General features: G+C 44.3%; 1 protein-coding gene across 4 annotated transcripts in view; it reads left to right on the top strand.

Moving 5' to 3' along the window:
- LOC126528008 (solute carrier family 22 member 6-A-like) overlaps window positions 1–13,667 on the top strand; it is a 34,095-nt gene that overhangs the window by 18,413 nt on the left and 2,015 nt on the right. For 2 of the 4 annotated variants that reach the window (XM_055069077.2, XM_050175849.3), the window contains 5 exons: window positions 801–969; window positions 3,374–3,604; window positions 9,634–9,848; window positions 10,473–10,654; window positions 10,933–11,084. In XM_055069077.2, coding sequence (XP_054925052.1) covers window positions 801–969; window positions 3,374–3,604; window positions 9,634–9,848; window positions 10,473–10,654; window positions 10,933–11,084 — 949 coding nt within the window. The remainder of the gene's footprint in view (window positions 1–800; window positions 970–3,373; window positions 3,605–9,633; window positions 9,849–10,472; window positions 10,655–10,932; window positions 11,085–13,667) is intronic. The other 2 variants (XM_055069075.2, XM_055069076.2) reach the window with 2 other exon arrangements.

Here is a 13,667-nt window from a genome sequence, read left to right on the forward strand (position 1 = left end):
GTGGCGGAGTTTTTCAGGCGGCTTACCGAGGCAATGGAATGCGCTCTTGTTTCCGCGACGTTGTAATATTTCATAACTTACCAGCCTAGTAACGTCAAGGTCAGCGACCACAGCTTCTATACACTGTTCACTGTTTAGCAGGCAAAGCTGTTGAGGTGGAGTTGTCACAAAAATGCGCGGAGTGAAATTTTTATGACGACTCCAGCTCTAAGCAAACTAAATGTTTTAGTGGAATAACTGCTCCATTTATTGTTATTTTAACATTTTACATTAAAGGGACTCAGAATATCATCAACAAAGTGAGAGATATGTATACACTTTCTAAGCGACTGTTAGCCCTAGTTCTCGCTATCGAAGTAATCGAAGTCATATTACCTGGAATCGGTAACATGTTTTGTGCTCGCCATAAGCCGTAGCCATAGTGCAGGACGTAGCTTTCTTGCGGCAAAGCAGTCCAGCTCACCCAAATGTGACAAAGGAAGTGCAGAATGCAAATTCTCTCGTTCTCCGTCATTTGTCGAGTAGTGATAGTGATGCAGTGAGTAAAAACAGGACAGCGCGTAGGTATCTTGTGACTCATTTGCACAGGTGTTGAGTTTCTCAGCGAAAAGTGAACGAATAGCTTCGTGAAATACAGTCCCGCAATGTTAATAGTAACTTTCCTGCTTAGGTGCCTAAAAACATCTATTACCTCTATTTCCGCAATCACGGTCGTTCGGCTAGGGGGGAACTGGTGGGGACTGATGAATGATATTAGGTGTACTGTGCAATTCAATTCACATGATCACTGACTCCCGCAGTGACCGAGATCTTGGACCCTCGCTTCCGAACGTTCCTGAACATCGGCTACACGGCTGGATTTGCCATACCGTCCATGCTGCTGCCCGGTGTGGCCTACCTACTGTCAGACTGGAAACTTCTTCAGCTTGTTTCTGGACTCGTCGCTTTGGCCTGCGTACCATTTATGATGTTAGTGCACGTGTGCAGAACGTGAAAGTACTATCTTGACTCACACTGATCCTGTTCATTTATTTTGGCATCGGTACGTGCTCATTTCATTATTTTCTTTCAATACCCAAGCACAACAGAGAAGAATGGGCTACACGCAAACAAAACATTTCAGCAGCGTAGTGGGCAACGGTAAATTGTTACTGAGGGCCTTCTCAAATTCCTTGGCACCGAGAATGGAAACAATTGAACCAAGAAGGTTGTTCCAGTTCATGATAGCTGTGGGAACAAACGAATTGTTACACAGATGAGGTTGGCTACATGGGCACGTAAAAATTGAACTGATGATGATGTATGGATAAATATACAATGATAGTAACAAAATAGAGTACATTAAAGTATGACAAAAGTGGTAGATTTGATTATACAGAGAGGCATCGAACTTTGAGCATTGTAACAGCCTGGTCAAAGACTATCGTCGACAAATGCTCCTACACGATCAGGAAAGCAACACCGGGGGCGCTCCGGATATTCAAAGGCAGGTCTATGGAAAATGTGGACACAAGACCAACGAAAGGGACAACACAATCTGCGATGATAGACTGAAAAGTTGACAGTTTGTTAGGTTAATGATGATGATGGTGATGTGTGGTGTTTTGTGGCGCAAGGGCCAGGTTTGGCCAAACAGCGCCATGAGAAGTGGTAATGTTGACGATGTATTATGCAAGATGTGACTTGGCTGTAAAGTGGCCTAAAAATAGTCGCTGTAAAGTGCGTAAAATCTACGTGGTATAAAATTATGGAGATGACTAATGACGAATACTATGAACATTAAAATCGATCGTAGAAGAATGATGCATTGTTTAAAATATGCGAGATGTTAAATTGCTTACAGCACTACTGCCTCGCCAGAGCCCTTGAACCAAAAGGGTCTGGAGGCATGTGCTATTCAAAATAATTATCATAGCGGCCTCCTCTGAAGAGAGGAAGCGCTAAAAACGTGCGGGGCAAATAACATGCAATACAGCATCTTTCAAAAAACCTAGGACGGCATTGGTGTGTTTGTTAGGTTAATGTATGTGGCTCGTTCGGTTACAGATGGCGAAGTTGTCAGTCAACGTTTAATTCTGCTCGTTTCACACCTCTTCTGTGCACGTTTTCTCCACCGGTTCCTTCGAGCAATGAGTTCTCACCAACTGGCCAATATTTCTGTCTCTGAATTTCGCGTTACTTCTCGGCCTGACTTCGCGGCTAAATTACGTTTTATAATATTCGTGCCTTCATTTCTTTTTCTAGTACCGTTCCTTTGCATTTATGACGTGGACTATGCTCAGTTTTTTCTAAATTTCAGGCAATTACTGTGCACACCTGCGCGCTCGGGAGTTATTTGCGTTTAAACGGCTTCGCATCAGGTGTGCATCGCGAAATTTCCTGCCGTAGGCAATCGCTTTCCTTCTACGCCGTCAAATCTATGCATGAAGCAGAAACAACGTTCAAGCTGTTACACTTTTCAGAGTCAGTTCCAATTTCTTTGTAACAAAATTACTACTAATACAACCAGCGTAACATAAGCATTGATGGAGGCTACGTGTTCGATGAATGCGTGGACGTTTGCATAGTGTATACACCGATGCTATTTACGTCAATACGTTGCTGCGTACGCATTTATGAAGGTATGAGTACGGCATGCCTGAAAAAAATGCATGCTTGTGGGTGTATATGTATATGTATGGGGTGCGGTTGAACACACGGCACCTCATGCTATACTGCTCCAAAATATGTTCCATATATGAATGGTTCACCACGCAATTTATGAAGCGTTCGGTGTTTATCGCCCGCCAAAATTCATCTAGATGTCGCTTCCAGAGCTTTAGCGTGATGCATGTGAAACACTGTTGATGAAGAAATTGCGGTCACTGACCAAGGCAAGGTGAAAATGTGTGATCAAGGAAGTGTGAAAGAAAAAGTATGATCAAGGAACCCGTAGGCGTCCCGAAACGTCTCTGTGTTATTTTCACCTTGACTTGGTCAGTAACCGCAATTTCTTCCACGTCATGTTACCTGACCAGATAAACTTTCGTCGAACTCTTGACTAGATGTGAAACACTGATGACTCACTATTGCTTCCAGTGTTATCCCTGCTAAGCGTTTTACTCTCTCTTTCTCCACAAAAGCATGCAACAATGTGCCGAGCCTTGAAGTATTCAAAGTCAGAGCCGAAAGAATCTGGCAATTTTCACCCATATTCCAATCGCACTGATAAGCAGGACGAATCGAAAGAAGTGTATTCCTTAAAACGAAGCGGGACAAAAACGCAAGACACCGAGGAAATACACGTTAAACTTCTGTGTATAACGATGTCGCGGTTTGACCTATTTGAGGGTTGTGACGGAATACTTGTATCTCGACTTTTTCTTTTTTTTAGCGTGATCCAGGAGTCACCACGATGGCTCATCACGATTGGCAGGGAGGAGCAAGCCGAACGCGCCATCTCGAAAATACTGAAGATGAACCGCCGGAAGGTTCCGAACCTGAAGTCAACCATGCATGTGATTGCGGAGAGAATTCGGGCATCTTCGACCAGTGTCTTTGGGCCTATAGAGATTCTGAGGCACAGATTGATTAGGAGGAACACCTTTCTTCTGTTTGTCGTTTGGTGAGTTATAGTCAACCAAGTTGTGAAGTATTGGACGGCGAACGCCGTGAGGCCGACCATTTCGCGTAATCGCCGTCCGATGATAAAAGCAGTTCCTCCTGTCGCGCTATTATCGATGCCCGCGGAAAACAGTCTTACGTAATATGACATCGAGTCAGTCTAAGTGAATTACTCCTCGTAACTGCCTAGGGGAATGAAATCATACGTGTAAACATGGAAGCCCGTTTTGTGCGGATACAGAAGTAATACCGCATGGCAAAAAATTCGGTGAAGAATAGCGCTACGGAACCGACAGTTGAGTTATACCTCAGTAACGGAGTTACCTCCGCCTGCTTTGAAGTTAATGCACGAAATAAACGCCGTGCACGCCGGTATAGGTTGCAACCAGAGGTGAGTGTCGGTAGCCCGATTAATGTTACCGAGACAGAGAAATATTCAGCGCGGAGGAACACCCTTCTCGTTGTCGTTTGGTGAAAGCGTGCCAAGATTTTGACGGCGAATAAGTGGGCGCTTTTTGCAAACCATACCTTCGATGAAAAGATCACTTCTCGTCGCTAAAACTATCGATCACCGGAAAAAAAAAGGACTACTTACTCAATCAATGTGCGTTGCATCCCGTAAGCCTATCGGGGCCGGTATAGGTTTCACTATTAATGCAGAAAAGGGGAGGGTGTAATAACCTGTAATAACAGGTTATTACAGGTTAAAGTAACAGTAATAACCCGGCAAAAGGAAACGCAGTCATGATTGCTTGTCAGCCTCTGCTGGTTGTTCAAGATCTTTTTATCTAGTTCAATTACATTTGTCGCAGGGGACCCGGATCATGGGAAGGATAGTTAAGAAAAAAAAGTGATGGACCGCATATAGAATGCACTACCATGTCATAACCGCCAGCTTGTAAAAAATGTGTGCAATCATTGTATTCTAGCGGCATGAATACGTGAGCCTGAAACATAGAAACTAAACAAGAAACTTCAGAAGAGCTTAAATACCGTGTACCGAGCGATGGAGCAATAAGGTAAAATGAATTAAATTATGGGGTTCCACGTGCCAAAACCACGATCTGATTATGAGGCTCGCTGTAGGAAATTTGGACCACCTGGGGTTCTTTAACGTGCACCTTAATCTAAGTGCACGGGTGTTTTCGCATTTCGCCTCCATCGAAATGCGACCGCCGTGGCCGGGATTCGACCCCGCGGCCTTGTGCTTAGCAGCGCAAAACCATAGCCTCTAAGCAACCACGGCGGGTAGGAGCAGTAAGTTAGAGGCGTATATAGAATGAAGAGAGAAGAGCATAACAAGGTAAAATAGACGGCTCCTGGCTGTAGCTGCCACTGCAGCAGAAACTGAAAGGACAAAATGGAGTTGGGCAACCCATGAATTGTGGAAAGTAGATAACCAGTGTTCCAGCCTGATGTCAAAGAAAGAAAAAAGGTTGCATAGAAAGGCAGCGAGGTTTACAAGGAAATAGTTCTGGTTTGCTACCCTGCATGGTGAGGAGTAGTATGGAGATTAAAAGAGAAAGAGACGACCACAAACAAACCACGTACGCTATAGAGCGGTTGGGGGTGGCGTTCTTCAGGTCTATCGTGAGGGCCTGTAGATCGATGGGCTGTTCTGCACCCGTCGAAGTAGAAACATATGAAGTCTTTAACTTGATTTCTGCAGATTTTGCCACAATTGATTTCAAAGTAAAGGCACAGTGAGGAGGCCAGAGCGCTAGGTGCACAATCAATAAGGAAACTATGCAGACATACGATGGTGCCAGCTGGCGCAAGGGTGAGGTAACTGAAGGTCGCTGGAAGATGCCTTCGTCCTGAACTTGACATAACTTAGAACGGTGAGAATGTATATAATGATTACAACTCTCAGGACTCTGCACTCCGAGCACTCAGTAATTGAAGATGACTGAAAATAAGAAGTTAGTGCCCTTCCACTCTGTGAAGAAGGATAGCCAGCGAAGCTGTATTGGGGTCACTATATCGACAACAATACTGACTCCTAGTGATTGCTATAGGATTGCTATATTGATTGAATGATACATGCAAGTAACTTCGTAATTTTTATCGCCTTTATTTTGTCTCATTCGTGACCACAGGGACCATTGCATTGTGGTCACTGCGGTACATCGCGATCGGTTTTACTACTATGCTTGGCAAGTTCTTGCCAAATGTTGAATCTCTACATGACGGCTGACGCGTGGTCGGCTCATTGACATCCGTGTAGCACTCAATTCCAAACCGTTCCAACACAAAGGATACAATCGTCTTGCCACCGGGGCGCGCTCGGTCGACGTTAAAGTCAAAAGTTGGTGGGCACACTATTGCGTTTTATTATGTTTTCGAGCGTCCAATGAGAGTGCAGAGCGTCGCCACACCACGCTTTCTCTATGGCCACGAGGTCATGCGTCATAACATGGTCGATAAAATTAGAACATTCAGAGCGACTGCCGGAAGTGATAACACGGAAATTGTAATTCTCTTTGTGCATAGACGGAAGATAACGTTCAGAGCGGCCACCGCGACTTCCTCTTTTTTCGCGCATGCGCACGGGGTTGCGCCGGAGGAGTTTTCGGCGTACAGGCGACACACGGATGGACGGATGCACGAATTAGGTAGCCATTTACACCTTCGCTGTGAGAACAATCGGGGCTGCAGCTTTCTGAGATCTTGCTGCGGGATGTACTCCACGCGTCGTAGTCGAGCACGTGCTTCTACGAAAACAATTATCTCAGGCTTGCAAACATTTCTCAGTATTACAGTTTCACTCGTATGCTGGCACGTCCTTTGAAGTAGGTAGCAAATCACGAGCCGTTATCGCCGGTGCATTTACGTCGGCGACCACTGACATTGTTTGGCGTGAAGTACACATCGTTATCTTTTCGGCGCCACGAGACTATCAAGACACCTCCTGTGTGTTCTGCTGTCAAGGTGCATTCTTGCTTATCTTTCATTCTTTTCTTATTCATGATTAAAGCTAAGCTTCAAGACAGTTATTGCTAATCGCAGCAAATTATGTACTGAATGCCTGAGTGCTCACGTTGTATATTATGTCAAGCTTTTTCTCGTACACCGAGTGCTCTATTCATTTGTTCAAACCGAGTCGCTCATTTTCGGACGTCGCACACATGTACTACGTAATGTTAAAGCAAAGTCCTCAGTAAAAAATACTGCAACCGTAAATGATCTGGTTCGTGCCGAGGATGCAAGAGCCTTATACTTAATCCATGAATAATTTATTTACTTACCGTACCCAGGAACAATTGTGTGCTCTGAGAGCTTTCATCCCACCCTCGCACGCATACATTAAAGAAACTGCGCAGTAATATCAGCAAAAAACAGTTATTAAAAGGTAAAGTTATGAAATCAAGGTTGCACATATAATAAAAGTGAAGGTAAATACAAAAGAAAAATGAGATTCAGTTGAACAATGTGTGAAACTATGAAACAACACAAAGCTCAGAAAAGCACAATGACAGCGATTTATGAAAAATATCAAGGTTATGAAAATGAGCGTTATGAAGACTCAGTATTCTGTGGATATTAGAGTGTCGGTGATGACAGGCAGGAACATGATAAAGGTCTGCATTCTAGTTAGTTAATTTGGGTTTAGTGGCACGAAGGCAACTAAGGCCACGCTGCGCCAGTCCCAAGACAAAAGGAAACACAACTTTAGAGCAGGTAAGCCTGCATTGCGTTATAGTTCGTGAATAAAACCAGTTCTCTCTAAAAAGTGGAAACGTTTAGTAAATGGCACTAGCGGGTCATCTGCCAGTAATAGGGCAGGGTGTAAAGATATCTGTAAATCATATAGGTTATGTAAAAGTTTCCGTCGCTGTGTTTCAAACTGTGGAAATGGTATAAGGATATGTATCACTGTAAGAGGTTGATTGCATTTTTCGCAAGTCGGCGGGTTTTTCTTTCGGAGGAGAAAGTTGTATATTAGATGTGTGTGTCCGGTCTAGGTTCTATGTTGAGATTGCTCCGAATACGAAACATGATACAACTTAAAGGTTCAGAGCCGGTGAGGATACCGTGAAAGAGTTGAAAAAGATCACTTTGACAGCAAAGTACGGGCGATGCGAACAATCCAACAATGCTCGGAGAAGGTCCAGTGTCCGTGTTAGCAAAGCGGTGATGGTATACACGGTCTACCAGCTTTACTTTAGCCAAGCTGTTCAACAAAAAAAGTTTTAGACCCAGTTCAAGTTACAATTGTACAACCTAGCTACGGTGTTCTGACGACCGAAAGCCATAGGTCCTAAAATCATGTCTTGCCCCGTGTTATTTCTATATGTTTTCTCTTTTCCTTTAACTGCTTGGCTAAAGTTAGCTAGAACATCCTATAGGCTTATAAACTTTTTGTGGGCCCGATGTATAATGCGACCTTTTAAGCTACAAATGGCATTCCCCACCATACTAACGAGTATTCATGTGGAGGAAGACAGATTGCTGTGTGCAACTTGCGGAAACGCGAAAGAGAACTTTTCTTCTGTAGTCGGCAAACAGAGCCCAGAAAGCTCTAGTAATTATAATAATAAATTAGTCAAGAAATATTGCACAGTAATATGGTGAGTCACGTATCTGAATCCTGAGCCAATTAGGCTACTTATTGATATAGTATCTAAAGATATTTCAAAAGCAATGAAACAAAAATGCTATACGCATCACAATATTGTAAAATAGTGTATACATGCTGAAACCACAATGCATAATGTTACCAGACCAAGTCGCTATAAAAGCACTATAAAGGATAAGTTACGTGTGGAAAGATTCGTGCATAATCATAATAAACATTGTTTGTGGGCGCTACATAGAATACGAATATTGCATTTGCATATTGTATATTTGTATTCAAATGCTGCGGCAGCTCAAAAGCGAAGCTACTTTGCAAGTGTTTACGGTATTTGGGGACATTGGGGGCTGTGGTCGCGGAAGTCTCTGCCGCTGGCGTCGCCGCCTTGCTCACTAGGCGCGTACGTGACGTCACGTAACACTTGCGAGAGCAGGGTCACTGGCCAATAACAGTCAGCATTATCACAGTCTTTCACGTCACACCTCTCGAAATCCCTGCCTCAATAAATACCAAATATCGCCTTCGTCGCAGTGATGTCACTGCGTCGATGTCTGGAAATGTGCACGCATTTGAGCTCCCGGTTTGTAGTTCGGCATAGCTTCTGAAAGACGTAGTGCATGAACATAAGCAGTGCGCAACATTAAAGCTGCGACCAGTTCGGTGCATAAACCTAAACACGTTTCATACGATTACCTGTTGCACAACATGACATCGGAGGCAGCTGTGTGCATTGCGTTTAGTCTTACGGCGTTTGATTTACCGCTTCGCATTAGTTCCAGCATGTGCTTTGTATCTGCGTGTTCATTTACAAGCGGTAATCTAACAGCCGTGGTTCATTTGTTATAAATGTGTAAGCATTTCTACACCTACCCAACGAGGACACCCGTCCGTCCGTCATATAAGACGATCGCTTGAAATAGGTAGGGCCGGCTGGGCCATACGCATCCACCGCCCGATTTCGGTTGATCACATGTTTGATAACGGTTCGCATCGAAAGGAGGCAGCGTCACCGGCCATGTGTACGTACGACGTCTACTAAATGGGACGCTATTCAATTACGTCAAATACAGCACGCAACGGTCAGTGTTCATCTTCCACGAAGCAGCGGCGTCATCCAAACGCACCATCGTGTAACATGAGTGAACACTGCTACTACTCGCCTCTTCTTCCTCGTATCATGCTGGTCACGGTTAATATTTCGTTGTTTCATCCGCGCTTCTCAGTTTAATGATTATTTTGCGGTGTTTCTCGCAATTATGCCAAACACAGCAGTATACGACGACGAAACAGCAGGTGATAAGTAGCAATGCTTACGCATCATTTATACAACTCCCATAGGAGATTCTGCGTGTAACTTTTAGCGCCTTTGGTGTACTTCCAAAAAAATTATGTTGACAGTGTTTCTGACATGAAATGGCCCACAACGCGTGTTTCACGGTCAACCCCTGCGACAGGTTCTGCGACAACTTCCTCATGTTCGCTGTGACGCTCGGTGCCGTGGATATCGAGGGTAGCCACCTGGTCAACTTCACCGTGTCCACGGCGGCCGAGATACCCGCTGCATTCGTAGGGCTGGTCATGGTATACTACTGTCGTCGTAAGCCGTCTCAGGCGGCCACTCTCATAATGGCGGGGATCGCAGCAGCCGCGGTGGAGTTGACGCCCCCCGGTAAGAATCCTAGCCCTTGCCCATTGACGTTGCTTTATTCAGAGATGCTGAAAAAAATAGGAGTACATACAGTGTCAGGGCTTCACACGGCTTTAGCTATGACGTAAAGTTTTGTTGGCCTAACATGGAAAACTCAATGCATCTTTTTCAAGTATCCTAGCCTCAACGTATATTCTTCCTTTACCCTCGACTGCTTCAAGTAATATGGTAACTTCCTTGAAGGCTATCCTTTACCTTGAAATATACCGCCTTAGGTCATATTTCTGCGCGGAGAAATAGCGAAATCAGAACTTTGCCTTTATTGTCGGTGATGGCGGCTCATTACTATTACGAACTCATTATTGGCTACAGTGGACGGCCAATGGCAAACATATCGTATATGAACGATCAGTCATTGGGAGTGCCGGTTCCCCCCTTTAGCCACTGCTTTCATCCTGCAGCTGCCCTTTGTAAACAGGTAACGAAGAGCGCAGTGCACAAGACAGAATTTGGGACGGAAAACGCAGAGTCATGTCTACGGCGGCGTTTCGTCCAGCCCATGCGCTATTCGCTGCCTCTTCAGCACGTGCAAACATGCCCGCTTGCGCTTACATTTGTAGCCACTTTGCAGACACTTCTACGCAGGTTGGCCCTACGTAGGCCTGTCGATGTCCATGGCGGGTCGTTTCGTGCTCACCCTGTCGGCATCGGTCAAGTGGGTCTGGACCATGGAGTTGTTCCCGACAGCGGCGCGCGCATTCGGCTTCGCCGCGTGCTTCACCGTCGGTCGCGTTGCGGGCATCATGGCTCCCTTCATGAGCGTTCTCGTGAGTTGCTCGTCCCCATCCCAACCTGTCCTCGTCAACGTTTGTCCTTGTCGCACACGTTGTCCTGCGTCTAGCACATGCGTTGTTATCAAGCACCGTATGAGGTGCACACCACGTCGACCATTCCACGACATGGTGCCAGTAAATATATGAGTCTACTATGAGAGTCTGCTTTAAATTATGTGCACGAAATTTGTTAATGAGAGCCAGGAGATGAGACCGTGCTCTTTACTGAAGAGTCTTTTTTTTTTACTCGCACGTACACATCTCATACGCAGAAGAAGCAGGCTTCCGTGTATGTGGCTGCCGCTCTACTAGCAACGGCAGCAGTCATTGGAGCAGCAGCGGCCACGTTTCTGCCAGAAACTCGAGGCATCGAACTTCCGGACACATTCGACGAGGCCGAGGAGGTCGCCAAAAAGCGCACGAAGTAAGAAGAAAAATACATTGAGGTTATTTTGGTAATTGGGTGGGAGCCCCCTCCGCTGCGTATTCAGCGCCTATGGTTATTTCAAGACTTCAACATAACCATTCACTTAAGCAGCAACTGGTTTTCCGGCCTTGTAATAAAGTATTAAAGTATTAATGCAGCTGCTCTTCGTTGTCGAAATGACGTGTTCCTCCATCTTTATTTTTATGGCAAGCGACCTCTGCTGACCGCCGACACAAACCACGTTCCCTCGTGTATCTCCGCGATTGCCGATCCAGGATCATTTACTACTATAGGTACCTCTTGAAGTGACGTGAATTTTCTGGCTTTGTTTGTTTGTCTGTTTTGATCCTAATATTAACATGTCGTCATGTTTTGCGCGTTCTTTTCTTTGTGCACAGCGCACAGCTAATTGTTCTGCGATGCATAAGGGTCGCCTCTTACTGTCTGAAAGTATAAAATAAATAATTTACTCAACAAAAAGAATTGGCGCGAGCCAATGTATGAAGGAATGTGACAGTTCTTACAGGAATTTGAAGAGTAATGACAAGTGCAAAGTAAACGATGAGTGAACCAATCACCAACCGCACAAACTGAAAATTTGCCGACAGGCACTTGTCAATGGCTATTGCATTTTCGTGCTGCTCTCACATTCACTTCGTCCTCTATCGCGCTTTCAGATTCCTTTTTACCTTTCTTATGAGCAACCTCCCCTTCTTGTCGCGCTCAAGACGCCGATGTCGCCAAAACAACTAAGAAGTTTGTGAGAATGGTTTCTAGTATAAGAATTCAAGCGTTGGCAATAATATTTGTTGTACCATTAAATTTCGTGTCTCAGAAAATGGCGCGAGGTTCGCAAAGGAAATCGAATAGAATCATGAAGTAGACGCTTCATCGTGCTAAGTATCCACAAGCGATCAGCCACGAAAGCATGGAAGTTTTCTGAACGTACACAAGAAGAGCATTGCCGCACCAGAAGCCTCAACTGTACGGTAATCGCAAAAATGCTCGCTTCACCGAAGGAAGTGGATAGTCACGTTTCGAATTTCCAGAAGAAAAAAAATATATGAACTGTTATTTAAAACGGTAGAACGCCAAGACCCGGAGATGAGCATGCGTAGCATTTCAGGGCGTTTAGTTAGGAGCACCAGACCTGAAACAGGTCATAATAATAATTCGAACTTTTTTTTCGTTTGTAAATTTGTTGTCGCAGGAAATAGGATATGAATAATAGTGTTTGCGAGTAAGAACGGTGCAATAATTTAATAACATTTACAATCTACTATGGCGATCTTTTACGCTAACTTTGTATTATTTCTGCGTCTATAGCAGCTCGGAGACCTTGTTCAATTAAAGAACAATTAGGTTAACGACACAGGTAATTATATCGGGACGTTTAGCTTCTAAACAATATGTTTCCTAAGCGCCATCCGAGCCGTGCAGGAAATTTCTGTAAAACTTAAAAGGTGAATAATAAAAATGAAATGGATAATAATGAATAAATAAAAATTAGAAATAACAGATAAAGCAATACATTTTAAACAATTTAACCAGCCCAAAACATAAATATTTCTTGGATTAAATGACGTGAGTGTAATTTCATAAGCTTAGCCCTCTAAAAATATCTGAGCTTAAACTAAGCACATCACACACACACACACGCATACAAATACTTACATACATACCTACATACATACCTACATACATACCTACATACCTACCTACATACATACCTACGTACCTACCTACATGCGTACCTACGTACCTACCTACATGCGTACCTGCGTACCTACCTACATGCGTACCTACGTACCTACCTACATGCGTACCTACGTACCTACCTACATGCGTACCTACGTACCTACCTACATGCGTACCTACGTACCTACCTACATGCGTACCTACGTACCTACCTACATGCGTACCTACGTACCTACCTACATGCGTAACTACGTACCTACCTACATGCGTACCTACGTACCTACCTACATGCGTACCTACGTACCTACCTACCTACCTACGTACGTACGTACGTACGTACCTGCCCGCGTACCTACGTACTTACCTACATGCGTACCTACCTACCTACCTACATGCATACATACATACATACATGCATACATACGTGCGTACATGCGTACGTGCATACGTGCATACGTGCGTACGTGCGTACTTGCATACGTGCCTACATGCATGCGTGCATACATGCATACATGCATGCGTGCATACATGCATGCGTGCATACATGCATGCGTGCATACATGCATACGTGCATGCATACATGCATGCATACATGCATACATGCATACATGCATACATGCATACATACATGCATGCATACATGCATGCATACATACATACATGCATACATACATACATACATGCATACATACATGCATACCTGCATGCATACATGCATACATGCATGCATACATACATGCATACATACATACATACATGCGCAGGCAGGCAGAAAGATTTATTGATTGATTATCAATAAGTTGCTGTCCAGTCATCTTCAAGGCCTTTGAAAGGCAAATTAAATAAGCTTAAAAGCAGCGTAAATGGAAACGTCTTTACCGC

This window comes from Dermacentor andersoni, chromosome 9, assembly GCF_023375885.2.
Source record: "Dermacentor andersoni chromosome 9, qqDerAnde1_hic_scaffold, whole genome shotgun sequence".
Classification (NCBI taxonomy): Eukaryota; Metazoa; Arthropoda; class Arachnida; order Ixodida; family Ixodidae; genus Dermacentor; species Dermacentor andersoni.